The sequence below is a fragment of the Vidua chalybeata genome, chromosome 1, assembly GCF_026979565.1.
Source record: "Vidua chalybeata isolate OUT-0048 chromosome 1, bVidCha1 merged haplotype, whole genome shotgun sequence".
In the NCBI taxonomy this organism is placed as follows: Eukaryota; Metazoa; Chordata; class Aves; order Passeriformes; family Viduidae; genus Vidua; species Vidua chalybeata.
Genome location: NC_071530.1, coordinates 16,662,589 through 16,687,576, shown reverse-complemented (window position 1 = coordinate 16,687,576; position 24,988 = coordinate 16,662,589). Strand labels below are relative to the sequence as shown.

General features: G+C 40.3%; 1 protein-coding gene across 2 annotated transcripts in view; it reads left to right on the top strand.

Annotated features, from left to right (window-relative positions):
* The first annotated feature begins 337 nt into the window (after positions 1–337).
* Positions 338–24,988, top strand: part of APBB1IP (amyloid beta precursor protein binding family B member 1 interacting protein) — a 63,879-nt gene continuing 39,228 nt past the window's right edge. The window contains exons 1-5 of one of the 2 annotated variants that reach the window (XM_053960864.1): positions 338–395; positions 15,366–15,437; positions 17,473–17,560; positions 19,351–19,473; positions 19,591–19,652. In XM_053960864.1, the coding sequence (XP_053816839.1) occupies positions 15,366–15,437; positions 17,473–17,560; positions 19,351–19,473; positions 19,591–19,652 (345 nt within the window). In that variant the 5' untranslated portion in view covers positions 338–395. Of the gene's footprint in view, positions 396–15,365; positions 15,438–17,472; positions 17,561–19,350; positions 19,653–24,988 lie in introns of both variants that reach the window. The other variant, XM_053960855.1, reaches the window with a different exon arrangement.

Here is a 24,988-nt window from a genome sequence, read left to right as displayed (position 1 = left end):
AGAGTCACTAAAGGGAGCGGGAAAAGAAAGACAATTCTGTCTGAAAACCTGAGAGCGCCTGACAGCGCTGTCCAGCCGAGAGCGCCCGGCTGGGGCGGCCAGGAGCGGCCGCGGGAGGGGAGCGCAGGGGCTGGGCTGGGCTGCTCGCTCCGGCCGGGGTTTGCCCGGGGCATGCGGGCAGGGCAGCGGCCGCCGCCTCCGTGCTGCCCGGGGGCGGAGGGCGGCGCTGCGAGCACGGCGGGGCGGCCCCACTTCCCTCGGGCAGCGCCGGGCCCCGCCGAGCCGGGCCGGGTCCCGCAGAGCCATCCCGGGTCCCGCAGAGCCATCCCGGGTTCCGCAGAGCCATCCCGCGCCTCCTCGCAGCCTGCGGAGCCGCCGCCAGCCCGCCCGCCAAGGTAAAGCGGGCAGGGAGGGAGCAGCCGGACCCCCGAGGGCTCCCGGTGCCAGCGGGGAGGGAGGTGCGGCAAACCCCGCTGTGGGCAGCGCGGTGGGAACCCGCAGAGGGGACGCAGCCCCGCGCTCCGGGCTCCCCGCGGGACAGGGACCTCCCGGCGGCACGCGTGGCTCGGGGCGCTGACGCGGGACCGCGCGGTTTCGCGCCGCGGTGCTGGGTCCCGGTGCCGGTTGTTCTCCTCGGCGGAGTTAAGCTGGGTCAGACCTTCCCTGTGCCCACTTCCTGAGGGAAGTGAGCAGGGGGTTGATCATTGCAAGGCAGGGCTGCCAAAGCGTCCCTGAGGCCGGCGGGGATCCCGAGCGACGCGCAGTGCCCGGCTTCAGGGTCAGCGTTAGGAAAGGGAAGGCAGGCGGGAGAAAGCTGCGGACCAAGCGGACAGAGAATACACCGTGTGAACGCGCTAATCAGTCTTAAATTGAGCATGTAGAAGGTGGTGGGGTTGTGGCCAAACAGCCAGTACAGACTTCCAAGGAACACAGTTTGCATCTCTCTGCTGGTGGTCTGTTGCCACGTGGTGTAGGGAAAAACTCTATAAAGTGTCTCCTGATTGAGAGAGCGTCCATCCCGCATGATACCCTCGGCTGAATACCACGGAGAAGTAACTGAAATGCAATCTCCACAAGTTCGGGGTGGGTTTTCAATCCCTCGTGCACCAAAAAGAGAAGTTATTAAATCCATTCATTATCACACTGGGAAGAGGTATCCGGTAGTGTGTTTTAGGCAGCATATGATCCAGCCTGTCTTAACTGCCATTAAAAAAATTTGTTGCAGGAATACAGCCTACAAACAAAATAAGCAGGGTTCCACCAAACTAGCAGCTTAACGTTTTGACTTTTTCACTTTTCACTTCCTACCCGAGATCACTCTGATTCTGTGAATAATTTGGCTCCAGTTTGTCTCTCCCTCTCAGAATTCCGGTTTGCAGAACTTTGGCAGTAATTTTTCCTCTTTGGTTCTAGTTCCTCTTTATGAAGTACATGACACGTGTGTTTTCTCATCTCTTCCAAACCTGCATCCATCTTATTTCACGCGTGAAATGTGTTGATTTTACCGTTAATCGATTACCCTGCTGCTGCACAACAGTGATGTAAATGTAGTTGGATATAGTCCATCTGTGTCATTAGAGACAAATAGGTGAGCCCCGGTGCTCCAGGGAGCTATACTAGTGACCTGCTCCACCTGTGCGCTCTCCTAATAATTTGTCTCCACTAAATCTACAGTATTTATTTTTATCTGGTAACTTTTTGAAGAGTATGACTTTCAGTTAAAACTTGATGTCTAAAACAGAATGTTTAACTTTTTGCTGAACCTCTTTGGTTCTGTTTTCCCCTGTGAGCTTTCTAAGGGGACTATTACATATAATTGTACTTAATGCTTTGTGCAAGCATTGCTTAAAAATTGAGATAATTTGGTTTGAAATATGGCATACAAATATCTTTGTGAGGCTGAATCACTGGAGTATTACAAATAACTGAGTGGTCCTTGTTTTAGTCTCAGAAAATTCTGATCCATCTGGGAACACAACTGGATAAATGTACTATCTCTGAAAGGAACATTTAATCATTCCCTGTGTCTTCTCTTTCTTTTTAAAATACTTCCTGTGGGTATTACAGACTATTCTGGTGTTTGGAGGCAAAATAACTGATGTTTAATGTAATTATTGAATAAATTGTGTTTTGATTGTTCATGCTGGAATTTGTGATTATCAGTAATCAGTATCAGATTATCAGTATCAGTATCTTCAAGTAGGGTATGATGCTTTTGAAGTGCTGGTTTATTTCATTATCAAGTGTGTTTATTACAGCAAAGATTGATTTTTTAATAAATCAAAAGTCACTATATTTGGGCAGCGTCTAGTAGATCACACACCATAACTCATGTACCTGTAAATCAGTTGTAACCTTGATATTTTTTTGTAATTTATTAAGAAACTAACACATTTGGTAGGGTAACAATTTGCACAAAAGAGGCAACAGTATGAGCAGATGGGCCTGTTGGATATTGTAACAATTTAACTCAGTACTGAGCCCCAAGATTTCTTACAGGTAAAAAGATTTACCCGACCCACTAAGATTTTGCTTTTGCTGTGTTTCATCTTTCCTGGTAGAAGAAATGTCTTAAAGCAGTAAGAGGAGGAAGAGGTAGAAAGCTTTCCTTCTCTTGCTCTGCCCTAAGTGATGAAGAGAAAGCTAGGACCTGAGCAGCCTGTGGGTGGAGGGATCAGCTATTGCATCTCTTTAGCCCTGCAAAATGTGTGAGAAAACTACCAGCCTGCAGTACTGCTGCAGATGAGAGAAGGGTAGCCTTGTTCAAGAGAGAATGTCTTTCTTGCAGTTCACGAACATCTGACCATTGATAAGATGATCTGGGAACATGAATTTTCTTAAAAGCATTCTTTTGTTTCAGAGGTTGCTTTACAGGAATGTAGCTGAATTTCATTTTCCTGCATATCATTAAGATATCAAGGCCCCTATTTTTTCCTGCTTTCTTTGCAAACGACATGGATTTTTCTTTCTCAAAGTCTATTTTTTCCATCTTTGGTTGCAGTATATCTTGACTGTTTTGTTGCAGGTTGGTCTGACCTGTCCTGATGAGGGCTTCCCATGGTCAGGTACTGATCTGGGCTTGAAGTGAAAACAAGATCTCTTATATGCCTGCAGCAATATGGAAGGTTTAGCCTTCCTTTGGAAGGTCTTTAGTAACAATGGTAATGTGCATCCATGCAAACCTTCCAAAGCACTTCTTAGGTTTTAGAGGCAGGACTCTCTTCATCCAGCTGTAGACATGAGCATTTAAGTCACATGAGGTTCTGAGTCACCTTTACAGCCTCTTACACAGAGAGATAGACACTGCTAAACCTTGCTTTGTGGCCCAGTTTTAGGCAGCAGCCATGAATCATGCTCTATAAAATTGTCTTCCTTTCCCTTCATTGTCTAAAACGAGCTTGGGACAACCATGTCAGATGCAGATATCATAGAAATGCTACCATATGTCTTTCCATGATTAGGAGTGTTCCATGGCTCTTGGAAAAACAGGCATTTGGGGCATTTCCTTATTGTCCAGCCTATTAATCCATAGCTACTCTAGATATTACCAGTAGAGCTACCAGTGTAGAAGATGCATGTTGTACTGTGAAAGAAACTGGGTGCTGTGTTCTGCTTAAGTTTCTGTAGGAGACTTTTGAGCAACTACAGCAGCATATATGAGGTCGTGTTCCTCACACCCCTCAGTTTCAATTTACTGTTTTGCTTCTGGGTTTTGAATGAAAATGAAGCACAGGTGACTTTAATTTGACGTAAAATTTTACTGTGGGAATTCACAAACTAGTTTGGTAATGATAGTTCAAAAATTTTAGGCCTGTCATTAGTTTCAAAGACTTTCTTCCAATGAAGTGACCTTTTAGATTTGTGGCTGGCTAATTGCTCTCGTATTTTTTTGCTGTCAGGAGCTACGCCAGCCTGCACACAGCTATGTTTCTTCTTGTTCAACATTGATTCAGCATGCTATGAATTTAGGCTCAAATGAATAAGGGCTAAAGCTATCAGAAGTATTAGGAGTATTTTAGGGAGTAGATACATTATGAATCCTAGAAGAACAACAACGTTCAGTGTATATACAAAAGAAATTTTTCTCTGCTGCTCTGTTTAGAAATGCAAACAAAATCACATCTGATAGAAGTTTTGCACTGGATATATCTCAGTGCATTTCCATTTTTACTTTCACTCTGTATTTGCTTGTCATCTAAAGCAGCGGATGTAAAAGTGTGCCATGTGACATCAGTATTAAAGGATAAAACTCTCTGGGTCTGCTATCAGTGATGAGCAGACTCTGCATGGTTGATGTCACTACCAACGGAAAGTCCTCAGTTGTCCTCAGACAATCCAACTGATAAAGCAAATATTTTGGTGAAAATCTTACCATTGTACCTACACTTGTCAGGGAGAGTGAGGATAGAAGGGGAGCAAATCTGCCTTTAGCAGCACTGCTGGTCCATCAAGCACAGAGAGAATCACTAGGAGCCAAAATCAATCATACAGGCACTCACTGGATGCTTTTACTGATAAAAATGGCAAATTACCATTGGAGTCCCCAGTTTTAGGAAAAATTATGTGTCTGCCTCAAAGGAAACTCACCATGAAAGTTAAGAAGCTCAGCAGAATGGTCATTTAAACTTCTGGCATCAAGTCCATGTTGGCAGCAATGAAAATGTGCTCCTTGGTTGCTTCTTGGTGGCCTTAATTGATCCAATTTGGTACTCTTACTGCATCTTCAGGTAACCCACACTGCAGACACATGATTACTTCTGCATCAGAGCAAGATTTTGATGTACTTTTGAAGATTTTTCTAGTGTTTTCTAACAGTACTGGAAGGCCCCATTCCCTCACTTACTATGGGGATTTCACTGAAGCACATAAATAAGAAGGATTATCAGCCCAAAAAATATTTTTGAAAGGTGATGTAGTTTTCTGTCTGATTGCAAATTTTAAAAAAACCGAAACAAAAACACACACAAAAATACTCCCTCAGTAAAATATACATTACTGTTCTCTCTGCTTTTTGATGAAATAGTGTATTTGAAATAACTGCTGTACATGTGCCTTGGAAGATATAAGTACCTGAGATAGCCTTGACCAAGCAAGAATATGTGCCAAAAACATGAACACAGATAACATTCACAAACACTTGTTGTGGTTACAGCTTAGTTTTGTACTTTGGGGACCATATGCTCATGACTGAGGGGAAGGTGACAGACCTGATGTTTGAGACAGCAAATACTAATGAGCCAGTGGTTTTGGATGTCAGATCTAGGAAGGAATCCATCATAAACTTAACTGCAGTTCTATCCCATGGGGGCTATGTTCTTACATGAGATCCATCAAAACCTTTCATATCTGTCATTAGATAGGCCTCTTTTGTCTCCCCTGTGTCATGATGGAGTTGTTGTGACCCAATCAGCATTGTTCCATCCCTCCTCCACTTCTGAGGGGAAAAAGAGAGGGAGGCAGTGACATTTCCTTCTCATGGAAAACCTTAGAGAAATGGAAGAATGGAAATGTCACAGGGTCGCCCTACCAATACAACATCCTCTCTGTGGTGACTCCAGGCTTCCACTTTTCCTTACAGATGTTCATCTGAAACCTACTGCTCAAAGCTGCATGTAATCACTGCATTTTATAGACTGAAAGAAGCAAATTTGCTAGGTGAAGAGTTAACAGTGAGCCTTGGAATTGTACCTGATACTTCAGTCAGTAGTAAAACTGAGATTTGTAAAAAAAAATTCATTTAATTTTTCTTCTACTCACTATGTTACTGAGCACGGTACTTTGGTGAAATATCTATAAATCCTTGTTAAAGTATTACTTGCTTTATTTGATTTTAATATATGAGCTGTGTATGAAACAAAGAGATGGATTCCATAAAATTTTTACAGATTAATCCATTTGCTTTACTCTTACTGTGAGAGCATTTTATGTTAGCGTCTTTTCCTTTTCCAATGTTCCTTTCCCATACAATGTGTGCCATCCTTTAAGCATTTCTGGCAGTAGTAAGAACATGTAATTATAAGAAAGGAGATGGAGACTTAGAGCTTTTGCCAATGATAGGTCACAGGAATAAGTTATTTGTATGGGGAGACAGTTGTGTCATGGGCCTTTGTAGCATATCTTGTACTTAACTAGTGGCTCACTGTGGGAGCAAGTGTTGGAAAAGCTGAGCTGTTGACTATCCAATGTAGCAGCTCCTGCACTCAAATTTGGTACTGTAACTTTTCTTTCCTTTTTTCTTCTTCTTAAGTTTATGCTATTATTTTCACTATTCCACACTTTTAACATTTCTTGATTCTATAGGTAATTGAGGAGGGGAAGGATTTTTCCCTCCTTTTACACACCTGTATGCCTTCCTCTCTCATCCCTGGGCTTCCTTGTCTAGTCTTTTCTGCTTGTTAGACAATCTATTAATGTGGGATCAGCCTACTTCATAGACTGTGAAGCTAAACACCAAAATTTAATTATTTTATTTTGCTGACTATTGTTTAAAGTACAAGACAGTCTCTTGTTGTCATCTAAATTCTGGACAGCAGTGTTGGGTAACAGGGAAAAAAAAAACAGGAAGAAAAACATTGCACCAACATCAACAAGCTACAGATTATGGGAAGGAATGTGGAAACTATAAATTTATGTTACTCAGGGTTACATTACTCTTTTCCTATTCTGCACTGCCATCATGGCAGGGAATGGGGGAACCTAAAACTGAGGTTCTGATACTGAGTTCTGATAACTTGTATGTCTCCAGTTGTTTATACCTGAGCAGAGCTGAAGTAGACACATTATCAACTCAAAACGGATGAGCCTGGGTAAGCTGGTGGTTCATGAGCCCAGGGGAAACATTTCCACCCAGCTTTCTGCCTTTTCCAGGAGAAGATATATTGGCAGATTGAAAATATTTTTCCTGCGTGCCATTAATGTGGCACAGAAATAGGGAATTGTTTCTTTTACCAGTCTGTGTGAAGGCATAGGGCTGGAAATATGTCTTCTACCATTTTATTCTGTGCAGTTTGCCCTGCTTTGCGTATATGGCTCATGAGGAGAAGGTCTCCAGACTGGACCGTTCTGCAGTAAATAATTTTGTGATGAAAGAAAAAGAAGATGGCTGAAACTGTAGCTGTATTTCTATAATGTTATTTTCCCACAAACCAGACTGAAGCACATTGACTGATGTGAGGATACTGTATAAAAACAAATAGAAGTGGCACTGTTTTGATTTCCATAGAAACAATCCCCTTTGGGAGCTGACAGGGAGGTACAAAGTGCAGTTCTGGTACATAGAAATTGCTCCCAAGCTTTCTCCTAAAGCACAAAATATGTGCTTTACACTGGGTTGTTTTTTTTTTTTTTTTCCCACCTTTCATAAGGTGCTTTTAACTCACAGTTCCCCAGCTGCTTGAGTATATTTGGATTACATTTTCTGGAGCCCAGAATCCAGACTGTGTGTGTGCCTGAAAGTTACTGGGGAGAGGATCTTAGTGAGGAGTCTCACACCCAGCCTGCATATTCCTGCCATATCCCTCTACACGCCTTTACCTCAGCCATAGGTTAAATGTTCTTCCTGTCCTCTTGCAGAACAAGAGCCCCTTGCTAACCCCCTCCTCTGGCCTTGAGTAACTTCTTCCTGACATACTGTGAGTAAGCTTTTAGGTAGTCCCTTGTTCCTTTCAGCTTCACTTAAATGAGCCTCAGTGACCATTCAGTAATCTTGCCATCCTGCCTCAGCCTCAGAACAGGACCCACAGCTGCTTCTCCCAGACACCACTCTTGGCAAGGGTGTTAAAGAAAAAATATGTGTTTGGGGCAGTGCATGGGGGGGAGAGGGGAAGGCTGGGGATGGTGGTGGATCCATCACAGAAGTGAGGGATGCTGAGGTAGCAGCATCTGGAGGATGGCCTCACACTCAACAGCCTATGGTGCTTTACAAATATATTAAATGTTTGTCTTGTCTGTCTCTCCCCACCCTCCTCACCCCCTCTGTCACTCTCTCTGAAAATGGAGTGCTCAAATATCACTGAAAAAGATGGCATAGGAGTTCCTGTAGTGTTTAAATTATTATTATCCTCTTGGCAAAACAAGTGTCAAATACAACTTCTGTCATCATTTAAGTGAAACAGTGTAGTTTTCAGGTCTATAAAATCTGTGACTTTTGGACTAATAAAGACTTTTTATAAATCAGTCCTCATTGCAGGTTTGTTCCTGTAAAACATGTGATATAACTGTGTATTTCCAAAATGGCAAAAAAGTGAACAAGCTTTCAAGAGGTTTAATTGTATAAATGGCATAGTTAAAATTTATGTTTAACATGAGTAGGATCTGTGAGCTTGGGGTGCTTTTATCTAACAATGCTTGTGTTTACCTCTGGGTTGGTGACTCTAGAATGAGAATGTGAGCTGGAGAATATGAGCTCTATTACTCCATGTTAACATTAGAGCAGATTCTCTCTTGATTGTATTTGTCTGCCACTTTAATTTTAATCCAAGCCAGACACCATTTGTTTATTAACTAATAAGGATACTTTGCAGTTGTACAGTCTTCCTGAAGCTACTAGTGTTTTAGTGTGTCACTTTTACTCCCTCATGAATGGGGTTATAGCATGTCACATCATCCCTGAGATAAGTATGCAGTGTAACTTCAGCTGCAGATAAGCCTACAGTTATTGGCACACCACATTTCCCAGAAGAATAGTGAATATTAGTAAAAAACTGCTTTCAGAATTATCAGTGTGTGCAAGCCTTTTATTGGAAAATACTGTGCTTATCAATGCTAGGTAAGTACAGTGCTGGAAGCAGTATAATTGCTTTTGATCCAGTCTTTTCAAAATATGAGCTAGCTTTAAAGCAGAAGAGAGTTACAGAGCCATGTCATGTAGGTAAGAAAGAGGAAAGTCAACATGCTTGTTACCAAATCTGATTGTGATTTTGAAACCTTGGGGTCAGCTACCATTTCTGTCATATTAGTCCAAAACTTCAATTTCCATTCTTAGTAGCTACTAGAATTAGTAACTAATTGGACTACATTCCTCTAGGCTGAAGTCTGCAGAGACAGATGTTCACTTGTACTTTACTTCATAAAAATGGGCCTAAATGTCTGTTAAGGATTTTTTACTAGATGCAATGAAATAGCTGGTTAAAGAACTTTCATCCTGCTTCACTTAGGTATATGAGAGACATGTGTAGTATGTGATTTTCTTTGACATCTAACTGTAAAATCACTGTAAGGAACCTAGTTAGATCTATTTCAGACCTGCAGTCTATCTGGCCAGAAGGATATCCCCAACAGTGGCTAGCATCTTCAGAAAGAGGCAAGAAATCTTGTACTGGAAGGTGTGGTGTAACCTGTCTATCATGAAAACTTTACTCTGGTTCCAAATAGATGGAATCTTTATTTTAGGTCTTAAGACATGAGGTTCATCATCCTTGTCTGAAGCTCTCTGCTATACTAGCACTTCTAGCTACAACTGCATGTAGAGAAAATCACCTCCTCAGCTTGCTTACTCACCAGTTTTGATGAGTTTCACAGATACACCGTGCATGTTTCCCTGGAACAGTTATTTAGACTTTCATTTACTATCCCACTGAATTTGTGTTGTAAGTCAGGATGAAATGGTGCCTCAGTAACTTTCCCCTAGGTTTTGGTGCATTTTTTCAATCACACTAGTTTCACATCTGTTTTCTGTGACAATCAGTTGCTCTCTTCCCAGCTTTTCACTTTATGGTGGGATTCTGTCATTTTCATCATGCTTCCCTAGTTTTCTTCCGTCTTCTATCTTTGCTGTGGGATGATCTGCTTTGTGTAGTCTGCAGTACACAAGGGTGAATCTCTGATTTGAGTGATTTACTCCTCAGGCTACTGCAATGTCTCTCTAAAATATTACAGATTTCTTCATTCCACTCCAGAAAGCATTTAAGCATTAAACAATAGCAGGAGGTTGCAGTGCTGTTAGTGGTCACCTGGGTAGTCAAACAGTGTTCATTTTGGTGCTCCTGGTACTCTGACACTTACACAGTCTAGTAGAGAGCCCAGGACCTGAAGGTGTGCTTTTCATGTTGCTGTGTGACTTGTCAAAATATACTTCATGTATTTTTATCTCTGCTATGTATGTAGCAGTTTAAGAATAGCAACAATACTTTGACTGTAATGAATGTGTCTGTAACTGTTAGCCAGATCACTAAGTGGGCTGGTTCCTGATACTGTTCATAGCATGAATCCACTGTAAGTCTTTATCTTCTGACATCATGTTGTTTCTCATTCCTTTTTTGTTGTAGCCCTTTGGTTAAATTGCAGCAACTCTACTGAGACTGAGTTGCAGAGATGATAATATCGTTGGTGTTTCCTGTTCAGTGTTTCACAAGGGCTTTGAGCTTGTTTTCTAACTTCTCCACTGCAGAAGCCTTTTTACTGTGTGACTTAGACCGCTCTTCCTGTGAACAGGTGTCATACTGTGACACAAAATAACTCACAGAAGCAAGCTAGATGTAAAAGGAAAGAAAAAGAACTCAAAAAGCAAACTTTATTTTCTAACTCCACTATATATACAATAATAAAAATGACAGTGGATTGAAGGGTGAAACTGCCACCTCTCCAACCACACTAGTCAAACTAACAATTCTCTCCACTTATAAAAAAGAATGTGAAACAATCATGGTTTACATAAACATGTGTGAGAAAACTCAGTTAAAATATGTAAATATCAGAAGGCATAAAAACTTTTAAAAGAACTTTAAAACTCTCAAAAGAACAAGGTAACAAACAGGAACTAGCTTTGAGTATTTCTCAGAACTATCAGATACTAAAATACTAACAGTTCAAACTCTGCTTGGTATAGTACCATATCTGGGGTTTTTTTATGTACACTGTATGGTCACTTTTTCAGATTTCATTGTATTTTTAAATAGGTGGGGGTTTTTTGTTTTGGTTTTTGTTTGTTTGTTTTTTGTTTGTTTGTTTTTTTTTAAGCAGGGTGAATTTTGTACCACTGTTTTTATCTTCCTGTGGAGTGTTAAAGATTCTATCAAACAGTTCAATTTTCTATCTAAATTGGGAAGGTAAAAAAAAATTAATAGATCCAGTGGTCCTGCAGGACTTCTGTTAAATAGTGGGGTGAATTAATGAGTCAATATTTATGTATTACATAAACTAAAAGTGAGACTCATTGGTGGTTAGAATAGGAAGTTGATGAGAAAATGTCCCAATCTCTTAGATATACAGTATGAAAAAAGTAGGAGTATTAAATAAAATAAATTTTTTAAAAGTTTTTTATGAGACCTTAGTGAAGATTTGAGAATGTGAAAAGGGGAGAAATAAGAAACAAGGAGTACTTTAAATTATACTACTGTCCAGAAGGCATCAGTTTGAAAATCAGTCACTTAAAAATTACGTTACATTTCACATGTATGGCTTCCCACAAGCCCTTCTCAGCTTGTTTATTTGTGACAAGTGCAATTTCCTCATTTTATTTCAATTCTGTTTTTTTTTTTTCTCTTCCTTCTCTTTTCTCTTTCTTAACTACATGACATGGCTCTGTAACTCTGTTTTTTTCTCTGCTTAAAATCTTATGCATAGTCTGGGCAACTTATTGTTAAAGTACTGTTCTGTTTGGTTTCGGATTTTTTGTGTTCGGTTTACTGTAGTCAGTAGTGATTTTAATAGTTCTTAGTATTAGTACAAAATAGAGAAAAACCTGATGGAAAAGTTACAATAGAGTAGGACTGGGTATGAAACTCAGTATTCTTCTGAGCACTTCACTAATTCTTTTCCTTTGTTTTGTTAATAATAGCTCGTACACCTACATATTTCACCTTGAATTTCTGGTTTGAATAAGTTTGAGGCTATTTGTAAAATTCAGAAAAAATTGCTGATGCAAAATGCAGCAACATGCAACAGGATAATTTCCAAATCTGCAAGTTTTTTTAATCTGTTTATTTCTATTGTGTCAATCAAATAAAAGAAATGGATATAAGTGAAGTCAAAGAGAAGAAGAGTAGATGGACAGTCTTTTGCAATTCCATGTTATGGGGACTCATATTACTGTCTTAAGTTTTTCTAGCTCTTGGTGAGATCTTTGATGAATATGTAGAGTTCTTATACCAATTTAAGAGATCATTCAGTGTGTTTCAACATAAAAAAAATTTCAGCATATTTGTTGATTATTATAACAATTTTGTCTTCCTACATCAAGTCAGTAATAATTCAAGAGAAAATAAAATACCAGTACAGGCAGTGGCTTGATGACAGCATGACTTTATCTTTTTGTTGTTGTTGTTAATTACTGAGGAGGGTCTTAGGTTTGATTTTTTCCTTTTTGACAGTTCTGACTATTCCTCATGATAAGAAGTTGCAACTGGTTACAACTCAAGTAATTTTTTTTGCCATTTTTTATTTCTATTCTGTAAAAATATAGTAAAGGAAGATTTCGGTTTGTCAAAAAAACTTGTGTGAGGATCTTTTCCTGAAAATTGATGTAGCTAGTGCTTAAAAAAAATCTACCAAAAACATACAAATAACTGGAACTGATAAGATTTCCTTAGAAGATATTTTGATCTTCTAAATCAGAAAACAGGAAAACATAAAATTATTCAGCATTATTTAAACACTGATGAGATACTTGTCAATATGAACTGCTGCTCCATTTTTTGTCACATAACAAATGTATCTTCACTCTGTCTGTTCAAGTAAGTGCCATTTTATCTAGCCTTTCTATGAAAATTGATTCTCCAAGTGCCAGGTGTATAGGAAGCTACACAGCTGTTGATCGACATAAATGAATTAAGATTCAGTAATCATATGCCACCCAGCATACAGCTGGGTCTACAAAAACAGAACGTTGTGTACAAGGCTCTGTATGGGAAGTGTGATACAGACAGAGTGAGTGAGTGAGCCATCCGGTGTGGATTGTCAGCAGGAAAGGAAGCAGATGAGATGGCTTTAACTCTCCACTCACTCAGTCCTGTGTGATGTCTGTTCCTTGGGCAGAGCTGTGCAATGTCCATGGCTGGATTACTGTTGCCCTCAGCTCTGTCAACCACATCCTATTAAAATGTCTTTAAGAGTATCCAGTTCCCAAATCTTCTTTGGTTTCTGGGATATGAGAGAAATGTGAAAGTTGAAAGTTCAGTTCTTTGTTGCCTGTGCCTTGTTTAGTTACATCACAATTCTCAAATAACAGATACTGATTTTAGGGTTCAGTGACCTTTATAATTTATCCATGGAATAGTTACATGACTCAAGATGCTCTATTGAAGGAAAAGCATTAAGACTGGAGAATAGGAAACTTGCTGGTTTTCTTTTCTTACCAGTCTTTATAGTCATTAGAGTTGTTCCTGAGGTCAGTTGATTGCTTCCTTTCATCAGCCTGGTCCTCATCTTGTAAGGTGCTGTGGTTGGTTGCCTTTGGCTGGCTACCAAGTGCTCTATCACTTCCCCTCCTCAGCAGAACAGGGAGAGAAATTACAATGGAAAGCTCATGGAGTGAGGTAAGAACAGGGAGATCACTTGGCAACTACCTTTGAGCAAAACAGGCTCAACATAGGGAAATTAAATTAATATATTGTCAGTTAAGATGGGAGGATAATGCAAAATAAGAAGAAAACTAATAAAATCTTCACCTTTCCCTTCTTCCTAAGTTCAGCTTCACTCCCAACTCTTCTACCTCTTCCCACTCAAGTGGCACAGGGGGATGGGGAGTGGGGTTTGAGGTCAGTTCATAATGCTTTATCTCTGCTGCTCCTTCCTCTTCACACTGCTCCAGCATGGGGACCCTCCCAAGGGAGACAGTCCTTCATGAACTTCCTCAACCTGGGACCTTCCCCCAGATGCAGTTCTTCAACAATGGTTCCAGCCTGGATCCTTCCCACAAGGTAGAGTCTTAGAGGAACAGCCTGTTCTGGTGTGGATCCTTCATGGGGTCACAAGTTCTACCAGAAAACCTGCGCTGTGTGGGCTCCTCTCCACGAGCTGCAGTTCCCACCAGGAGCCTGCTTCACTGTGGCACACTGTGGCCCTCATCTTCATTCAGGGTATGTCCACCTGCTGTGGCAGGAGGACCTCCACAGGCTGCAGTATGGAAATCTGCTCTGGCTTGGTCCTTCATGGGCTGCAGGGGAACAAGCTGCTTCACCATGGCCTGCAGGGGAATCTGTGCTCCAGCATCTGGAACATCTCTCCCTCCTTCAGTACTGGCCTTGGAGTACGCAAGGTTATATCGCTTATATTTTCCCACTGCTCTTTCACAGCTGCTCTGCAGCATTTGTTACCCTTTCCTAAGTGTGTTATCACAGAGGTGCCACCTGAGCTTTGGTCTCAGCTTTGGTCAGCACCGAGTCCATCTTGGAGCCAGCTTGAGCTCCCGTCGCTCTCTGACATGGGGAGAACTTCCTCCTTACAGAAGTCACCACTGCAGCCATGTCCCCCTACTCCCCAAACCTTGTCACAAAATCCAATCCAGGTGCACACACCCCCAGAGAACTGATAGGACTACTTGCATGTTTAAAGTTTGGCCCTGTTTGAACCCTGGTTTTACATGTTCGGTACCACAGTTCTCAGTCCTTTGCAGGCTTGGCCTCTTAATGTTTCTAGTTCTTGTCTCTGGTAGCATTCCATGGCAGACACCCTTGTACACTGCTTCTTTCCCTGCAAAGGAACAGATTTATGAGGAAGAGGATTGTTACAGAAGCTTTGTCTTCCTCATAGCTGAGCACCACTGGTGTGGGATCCTGTCCTCACACTGCCCCCTTGCAACAAGCGCTGCCATCGACGGTCATGCAGCATGTACCCATTTTCCTTGTCTCAGTGTGCTTCCTCAGATCTCTTGAGGTTTGGTAAGACTGGAGTTCTCTCAGTGCAGTAATAATTGAAAGAAAAATGGAGAAATATTGAGCCAAAAAGTTGGTCATGTACCTAACCATAACCTGATTTTGCACTAGATAACATGCAAGAAATTCCTGGAGTATTAGTTTTCTAAGCCAAAGGAAGAAGGCTTTCAAGATGAAACATTCAGGAATTTCTCAACATCAAACATCGTTTCCCTCTCTCTCTCACACAGGCTGCATTTTTTTATGTTTAGGATACAACCATGGTTTATTAGCAAGTGACTTTGTATGAAATGTAAATGATAAAAGGAAGGTAGCTGCAACGTCTGATGAGCATAGATCTGAAGTGTGTGTTTTAGCATATACAGAATAAGGGTTCTGAACTGTTAGTAGTTACTTCTAAGGTATAGATTCAGGTGTTTGCAAGTCATGAGCAATTGTTTTGAAGTTATTTATGAATACAATATAAAAGAGCATTGTGTATCTTCTGGTTTCGACTATTGCTGGCTTTGAAATGAACTGAAATGAACTTCTTGTTTGTGGTTATTTTTCTTTCAGATGGAGCAAACCTGTGATGATATAGATGAAATGTTCAGCAATTTACTTGGGGAGATGGACATGCTGACTCAGGTAAATAATTTTTTTTCCCATCAAGATTAGAAAAAATAGCTATTATGTATTAGAGAAAAAAGGGAACTATTTTACATTTTTCATACACTTCCACTCTGAATAAATACAGTTACATTACTGTGGGAAACCTTCAGCTAAATTTCTCAGCTTGACAGTTAAAACAAGTGGCCCAAAGAATAAGGCAATATCAGTGCAGGGTAGGTTGTTAAAGAGATCTAACTGCTTGTGAAAGACATTTTCTGAAAAAAAAAACCAAGCCAGCAATTTAAATTCCTCTGGACTTCATCCAAAGAAATTAAAGGGTTCTATGAAAACAGGAAGACTTTGAGTCTGAATTTTCAGGTATGAATGCTTAGCATACATGGGTAAATGGGATGTAGCCTGAGTGTCAAATGTGAACTTTGGAAATGAAAGCAACATTTTGAATATATGTTTAAAGGATTCTTTAGATATGGCAAAATATTAAGCTGCAGTGAGGGTGGCATTCAAGATTTCATGGAGATTTTGTTCCCAATGCAGAATACACTCTTGAGAGTATAAAACAGCATGAGCCTTTTTCTAAAGCTCTAATCATGAAATACTTCCTGCAAAAGGTGATGAAAGGAGAATTTTTATTTCTAGAAAAAAAATCTACAAAGGGAATATTTGTTGTATTTTAATAAATTGAAAGATTGAAAACACTTAAGGTGTCATCTTGGATGTGTGAGTTTGATTACAACCTCTGTTTTGAGGGGGTCTTTCTTCTTGGTAAGTAAAGCCAGTGCTTGACAAAATAAATACCAATAATTCTGAGGCACAGAGTAGAAATTGTGTTTAAACTGAGTGAAAGCCAAGATTTCACATGGTGTTATTAGCTGTCAAATCACAATACCTTGTCCCTCAGTAGCCTTTCTGCTCTTTAGGGCTTTTTGTAAATGTGCATATTTATATTTTTTATGTATTTATATATACATACATACATACATATATATATATATATATATATATGGAGGGATTTATGGTAATCTCATTTCATTATTATGCCTTCTAAAGAACAAAAGACTGCTTGTGATAAATTTTACCTCCTCAGACTGGACATAGCAGTGTTACAAGTGCAGGTGGTGCAAAGAGTGTAAGAGCGTGAGTCTCTTGTCTCTGTGCTCCCTGTGCAGTACCGGGTGGGATGGAGTGTTCCTGAAATTGAGACAGGCTTCTTCTCCTCTCCAAAGTTCTGGCATCACATCTCACATCAGCATGGTGTGGGAGGAGGCAGAGGTATCTGAAAGCCTGAAGATTTTCAGTTACCTGAACTGGATCTGTTAATTCCCTCAGACTCTTAACTTTCAAAACAGGACTGTAGATAGTTTTTCACACTTTTTCACCAGTTGCTAAAGTAAGTGTAAATGATAGAAGCACACTGAGATACCTCTACATGGCATAACAGGGCTGAAAAAGAAATGAAAATTCAGAATTGGCTTTTTCTGCTGCAAACTAGGAATTCTCTATTTACACAGGTTTGCAGTTTACATTGCAATAGCATGGGGTTTTGTTTATTGTATTTGGGTTTGTTTTTTTTTCAAACAATAGCAGAAAGCAACAGCTAGGTTTCATTTATAATGGTAAATAAAGCACTCTGGAAAGAAATGACACCCTACACAACTAAACACTTTCTACACTCCCCTTCAAAAGGAAGGAAGGGGAAAATCACAAGGAAGCTGAAAATCAGTCCGGCTTTGCCCACTGTCTTGATTAGAAACAGTCCAATTCTCTGCTGTTCCCCACACCAGGCCCAGGTGTTGCCTGACAGGAGTTGCTGCCATCAACATTGTACTGAGAAGCATGCAAAACCCTTGCCATGATTGTGAGAGAGTGCTTGAACCCTTGTCCTGGCCCTAGTTAGTCTACCCAGTCCAACATAATCTCAGAAACCAGTGCATACCATTCTGTTCTTGAAGAATTTATTTCATTAGATAAATTCAGGTAATTGATTTTCAAATGTTAATGTATGTAATAGTAATTATATAATCAGATACTTGTTTTGCTTCTACCTTAACAGAGTTTAGGAGTGGAGACTGTACCACCTCCATGCCCCAAAGTGTCCAACAATGAATTCAGCTTTACAGTTGGTTTTAAAGATTTAAATGGTAAGTAGTTGAATGGACTCTTTCATGCCTTTTATGCTTGCTTAAAATACCTCACAGCAACAAATGAGAAGAAAATCTTTCCATACCCTTGATGAAAAGCCCCAAACCAAACAAAAGAACTCTGTTTTGCTGGAGGGGGAGGTATATTTTTGTGTCTCAATTTAGGAAACTATAAAAGGGAACAATTTTTTGAGGCATTACTCAGTTTAAATAAAGTCAGACTTTTAAAAATGCCTGAGTGTAGAGGAAAACAAACTTGAGACGTCTCCCAAATAACTTTCTGAAATGTAACCTTTTTAATGTAAGGATTTAACTTGGTGAAAGTTCCTCAGTGTGATGTCAGAGCTGCGTAAGCATTTCTGTCCAGTGAAGTATCAGCTTCAGCTGCTTCCACTTTTCAGTGCTTATTCTCATTTTGGTTTTCACTGTCACTTTTGCATGTACAACTGCTTGCTGAGGCTATATGGCAAACCAAATGAGGGGATTTATCTGAGTTTGAAATAAAAACCCTTCCTTTGATTTTGTTTATGATTGGGTTTGGGGGTTTTTGGGGTTTTTTTGACTGAGGGCTGGTTGTTTGCATTAACCTGAGCTGGTGTTAACCTCTGGTTTTGTCCCAGGATCAGTTCCCTGCTGGGCTTCTTAAAGACTCTATCAGTAAAGTGTTAATATCCTCTCTATGTTAATAGAGAGGATCATAAGCCAACCTTCCCATTGTCAAGAAAAACTTATTAAATACTATATTAACATAACAAGGAGAGCAGAGTAAACTGAGATGACCTAGTGACATGTTCACACTTAGTCTCATGAATGACTATGCTTTATTGGACTATATTAGCATTTTTAGTATCTAATTCAGTGCTCTTCATCCCTCTCAAAATCTCACTTAAAGGTTTTCCCAGTTAGTTAGTTATTTATTTCTTAACTGGACTCTTTAAAGAGATTTAAACCACTGACTCTGTTCAATCTTAAAGAACCCTTCTCTTCTAGAAAGCTACACCATCCTACAGGGTTTACTCCACAGTAGATCTTTGCACCATGGCTAGTTCAAACAACCATAAATTATGTGTGAAGTTCTGGTAGAGGATTTTATTTTCTACTCTGTCAGAGTAGAAACCAGAAAGAAAAAGTTACAATGTTTCTATCTGGTTTATAAGATGCTTTTAACAGAGACTTTTTGTTTGTTCCTTACTTAAAGGAGTCTCAAAAGCGTGTGTGAAGTACCACCCATGTGGTATGTCACAGATCACACAGTTACTGCTGTGCTACAGATGACACCATGCAGTTTCTTGTCTCTTAATATTCTTTGATTCTGCTTCATTTTAATTTTAGAGTTGTAGAATAGTAATAATATATGGAGATATTCTTGATCTAGGCCTCAGTTACGTGGTTTGTTGTGTTCCAGAACTTGCTAAGCATTTATGTATTTGCTTACAGCCTAATGGGAGCTCATGGAATTTCTTGCATTCATATCACTAAGCATGTACCCAGTAACCTTGCTGGATCAGGGCCATGTTTGTAACATCATAAAGGCCTGAGACTGTATCACTGGAACTGAAGCTTCCTGTCCTGTTTAGTTTGTATTTGTAGAGTTCCTTGTACTCTGAACTTCAGTATGACCAGATTAATGGCTGTTTCGAGAGCACATTTGTTTCTTGAACCCATGTAAAATGTTGTTTCCTTTCCCATAACTCTGTAACCATGTCTTCTACAATTTAATCTCTGCTGAACTGGAAAAAGTGCTTTGCATTGCACTCACTCTCTGACACATTTTGTGGTTTTCTTTACAGAATCACTAAATGCCCTAGAGGACAAAGACCTGGATGCTTTAATGGCCGATCTTGTAGCAGACCTTAATGATGTTGAACAGAAGACTTTACAAGCCCAGAAAACGTCTTCTTGCAACCAGCAAAGTACAGTCATTCAGCCTTCAACAGGCTTGAATAATGACATTTATTCTAAAGTAAGTCCTTATGTTACCATTACTGGACAGTCTGGGGATGATTTGCCCCCTCCACCTCCACCTCCAGACCCTGAACCAGAACTTCCACCACCACCACCACCACCACCTCCTCCTGAGCCACTTACTCAGGTAAGTCTGGGTCGAGCCTTATTTTAAACATTCACTAGTTCTTGTCATTTTGCAAGTGGTATTTGGCACTGGAACACTGGTGGATCTCCCAGGTAGATGCATCTTGCAAAGGTTCTGCAGTGATGAAACCTGCATGAACTCTGGAGTGAAATTTCTACTGTTGTGGCCTCAGCAGTTTCTGCCTGTTCCTTGACCTATTGCCTATTCCTTCATCTTTCTAATCATCATTTTGATAGCCCAATACAGGCATAATCATTGCAAATGGTTTATTGTGACAGAAAATTTATCACTGAATTCTTTTAAGAAGCACTGATCTGTTAATATCTTCTTATAGAGAGCTTGGTTTTGGCATCAGTGCAAAGCATGGCCAATGATCTCCACTTTGTGAAGATGTCACGATGTGTGTTCATTGCAGTCTGTGCTATTTGTACTGATGAGAAAATTCTATGGATGTTTCCCAGCTCCATCCCTGGCCTAAGTGATTTCTTGCAGTAGGAAAAGCAGTTCATGTGTGGAAAACTCAACATTTGCTAGGTGACCAGGTCCAGGGACAAGCACAAGAAGTACTTCTCCTGGTCCTAACACAGAATTACTGCTCTTCTTGGTCTTGCCTTTGAAAGAAAGTAATGAAGAATATCTGCAATAAGGGACAAATGCTCTTAGGAGGTGCCAAAGTTACCAGTAGGTGACTACTTATAACTATTTATGAGCAACTGGCTTACCTGTACCTAAAATTTCAAGCTTATCACAACCTTCTCCATGTTTGTGTTTCTTGCAGAGCTGTTTTAACAACTGAAATAAAATGTGATATTTGTAGTATTTTTTCGACGTGAGGTTGCAGGGAGGTAGATAATGGGAGAATTCTGCCCTGTCACAGCCCTGTGAGAAGAGAAGGCATTAAAAGAGTTATGCAGCCCCCCACAAATGAATCTGAGATCATGAAATACACAAATATATCTCTTTGAGTATTCATGTTCACAGTAATTATGATTGAGAGAAGATGTTTACATTTAGGGAACGGAAATATTTTAGGGAAGTGTCAGTCAGTTTTGCTTAAAACCGTGGTCAATTCATTGCTGTTTAAAAGCCCATGTGAACTGAATATGAATCACCTCAACATCACTGCTGCCCCTGTGTTTGGAATCATACAGCAGACATATTCAGCAAAAGGAACAGAAAATTGGATAGGAAAATTGGATATGTCTGATGACATAAAAAGTGATTCACTAGATAAAGCTTCATTTGGTGCATAGGACCATTCCACACTGATTGAAGAATGAAACTCATAAACATATGGGAGAAGATTTGCAATTTTCTACATCTCAAAGGTAATAGTTAACTTCTTGTCTTAAAGGAATATCAACATTTGCAAAATACCAGCTAAACAGCTCCAAAAGCTGAAGTATTTTATGTAACTAGTACGACTGATACAGAAGAGATGCTATCAAGATGAGTTCTATCCATTTCCTTCAAAAATTTCCCATCTTGAGTTAGACTCATGGTCTTTAAGGAAGTACCAAACTTCTAAGTAGTCTGATTTGTCAGCTGACAAGTATGGTCTGGAAGGGTAGCAAGCTGGGTGGGCTGAGACTGGCCAGACTCAAGGGCTAGTAAGTCAATGGTTTGCTGGCTGGAAACAAGTGGGATCAGCACTGGGGTTTATATTGTTTAACATTTTAGTCCGTGACCTGAGTGATGACATAAAAAGCCACCTGCAGATGTGCTGAAGATGCTTTTTATTAAGGGCAATGACTGTCAGGATCACTGGCAGGCCTTCAACGCAAGGGGACTTAAAACATGAGGACTAGGCCAGCAAAACTCTCAGAAACCCAGCAAGGTACAAGGTCTTGCACCTGGGGTATAATAACCATTTGTACAGTTTGGGAAAGGACAGTCTGAGCAGCAGCCCTGCTGGAAAGGAAATCCTGCTGGACACCACAGTGAATAAGAGCCTTGAATGAAAGATCATCTCAGTAGAGGAGACTGGCCTCCACTGGGAGGAGTATGGCCAGCAAACTAAGGAGTTATTGTTCCTTTCTCTTGGCACTGCTGGTCCCACTGCTGGAATACTGCACTCCATTCTAGATGTGGAGATACTGGAGAGTGTCCAGCAGAGAGCTGATGGAATGGCCAGAGGCAAGCAGTGATCAGGGGCCAGCAAGGACAGGCTGAGGGAGCTGTGCTTGTCTAGTCTGACAGAGGAGGCTGGGGAGTGATCTAATGACAGCCTAAACATACCTGAAGGATAGATGAAAAGATGGTGAAGCCAAATTCTTCCATGGTAGTGTTAGGTCCCTAATGTGGAAGAGCCAACAGCTACATATTGTAGCTTTGTCATTTCAGAGAGGACATTAGAAAAAAAATTTTCCACATCAGATAGTGGTGTAGCACTGGAACAGGTGATCAAGAGAGATCCCAGATTCCCTTTCTTTGAAGGTTTTCCAAGCTTTGCTAGGCAAAATCATGACTGACCTGATCTAATGTTGGTGGCCATCCTGCTTTGGGCAGGAGCCTGACTATGGACACTCAGGCATCTCTTCCAGGCAGCATTTTTATTGATGCTGGGATCTAAAGCTCACTGAAATCAACCATGATGAATTTCTTTCCATTGAGTGTTGTACTGACCTAATTCTTTGTTTACTGACACCGTGCATTACCTGAGGGTCAAACAAGATTTTAGAGTGGGAAGAGTATATACTTGCTAAACACAACTGGAATTCTATACGAAAAAAATGTAGACTCTCCTAAAAAAGTGTAGTCACTTCTCCCTTAGTTGAACTGTCCCTCTGAGACTGATCTCTAATGATATTCTGGTCTCTTTCCAGATTCAGGGAGTGTCAGAGAAGGATAGGAACAGGTTGTAGAAGCATTTCTAAAGAATATAAAGCAATACTTTATTTCCTCATTGAGGCATTGTTTTGGCTTTTTCCTGCAGCCCTTGCCCCATTTTATGATACAGGTTGTATTCAAATACTAATGGCATACCCACTGTGGATTACTGTCCACAATATTGCCCACAGGGCCATTACACAGGTTGCAGTGTGAATGATGGAGGTAATAACAATTTAAAATTAATATGGAATGAATCCATTTCAAATTAATATTCATTGTCTTGATTAGTATTTGTAGTATTTGTTTTGACGATATTTCTGCTCAGTAAAATGAAATTCAGCTGTAAGTGGAATGTATTTTGCGTCATCAAAATCCATGTTCCTGTTAGCCAGGATTCTTGATAAGTGATTCTTGAGCCAATCAAGGCTGAAGTTGTGTTTACACTTCTGGTTATCCACAGTCAAATAAGAACAGTGTTAGTTATTCCCAATGCAGCCGTGATATTAAGACCCTACTTTCTAATAGGGTCTAATTAAGACCCTATTTTCTAACCTTTATGTGTGCCAAAATAAAGAAGTGCAGCCTTTCTTTCTGGGAAACATAGAGCTGTCTCATAGGTTTCCATCAACTCTGACATTTCTTTTTAAAACTGCCCTTAAGCTAAATAAGGCTTCTTTATTAGCTTTTGACATGATGATTTTATGTGCTTCTGTTTAAAGATCCAGAAAAGGTGGTGATGATCCTGTAGTGGGAAAACAAATCATGGGAAAACAAATCCTGTAGCTTGTCAAAGCATTTCTCTAACACTGCTAAAATTTTGCATCTGATAGCTTATTTCCTTTTTCTGCGTTAAGTCAAAGCTTATGAAACCATGAAGGCTGTCAGGTGAGAGCTCTGTTGCACAGATTTATAAAATGTGAGAACTCTGTTCAACACGGGTCACATGCAGATGAAGCCTGAATTATACCTGCCTAAATTTTTCATCAAAAAGCCTGCCCACACCACACTCAACCGCTTTGGTTAAGATGCTTTTCCTGCTTGCTGTATAGAGGTGGTAAGGGGAGGGCCACAGCGTGAGAGGCTGTGTGCTTTTCCCTCTGAACAACCGTCAGCCTCACTGCAGCAGCCACCTTTGTGCAACTGCTTGTGTTCAACTACAGAGGCTTTTTTTGGATTCTCTAAGTTAAGCACTGCTGAGCTATAGCAATGCAAATTTCCACACCTGCAGAGAAAAGGAGGAGATATTTTTAACAGATTGCGTGGTATTTATAGCAGAGAATTTGATAACAGGAAACATGCTTGAAGCAGTGATAAAACAAAAGATGTTTAGTTCAGCAGGAGGAATGTCAGTCAGGAGTACTTCAGCTACTGTTGAACATGCCCCAAAACTTGGGATTAATAAGATAACCTTCTTTCTCTTTCTTTGTTATGATTGTATGATACCTCAGTAACAGGGAAGTGATGGCAATGCTTAGTTAGGCTTAGTTTCTTGCAAGTACATCTTCCATGAGTTGCAGTCAGTTCTCTTGGTGCAAAGACTACTAAAAATTATGAGTTTAGGGTAGCAAATGGAGGCCGAAGGTAACAGAAATCTTGTATAGAAGCAGAACAGGAACTTTCTCCCATAGTCCTTGACTGGAAGTTGATAGGCTGTGAATAGCTTAGCACAAAATCCTGCCCCTTTTAAACAAAGGAAACTGTGGAAGTAAGAGAGCAACAGGGACAGCAAAAATCAGCAGAGAGGCAAAAAAGCAAATGCAAGACAGTCTTCAATAGAGGCAACAGGGATGTTAAATTGGAAAGAAACTGAACCCTCCAGTAGTACTGAGGGAGTCCAAGGCAGCCCCAGGAACTACAGTCACTTGCTGCTCAAAATGTGCTTTTCCAACTCTGAATGTGACTGAAGGAGACGTCTGGAAGAGAGATGGGATAAAGGAACAGTCCCAATCTGTACAGCAGTCATGGAGGCAACACTAGGCACCTAGTACTACATTTGGTACATGTAGCTAAAATTCCTAGCACCTGGGAATCCAGAGTCTTCTTGGATCACAAATGTTATTGATATTAAGAGAGAGGCATGATATTGATAGAGCTGCATTGTAAAAGGAGAGCTGGGTGATACTGAAATTTTAGGGATTTTTACTGTGGAATGAACTTTTGTGCTCTATCTAGCTGTGTCTGTGTTAAGATGAATAGGTCCCTTCATAGAATAAAAGCCATGATATCATCCAATTAATGGAGGTGTTCCTCTCAGTATCTGTGCAGTAAGAGATCATATGTGGCAAGTCAAAGAATTGAAGTAAATTAATGTACTGAACACAGAGTATAAAATTTTAAGTGGTGTAATTGCAAGCCAAAATTTCAGTAAAATCCTACAAATTCTAATTCTCTTACCTTAATGAAAAGCGAGTTTTCTTCCAAGCAGCTGCATCCACAATGCTATTTCACTGAGGTTAGATCTTCCTTCACCTTCTCTTTTGTATCAGCTGTATGTACAGAAACAT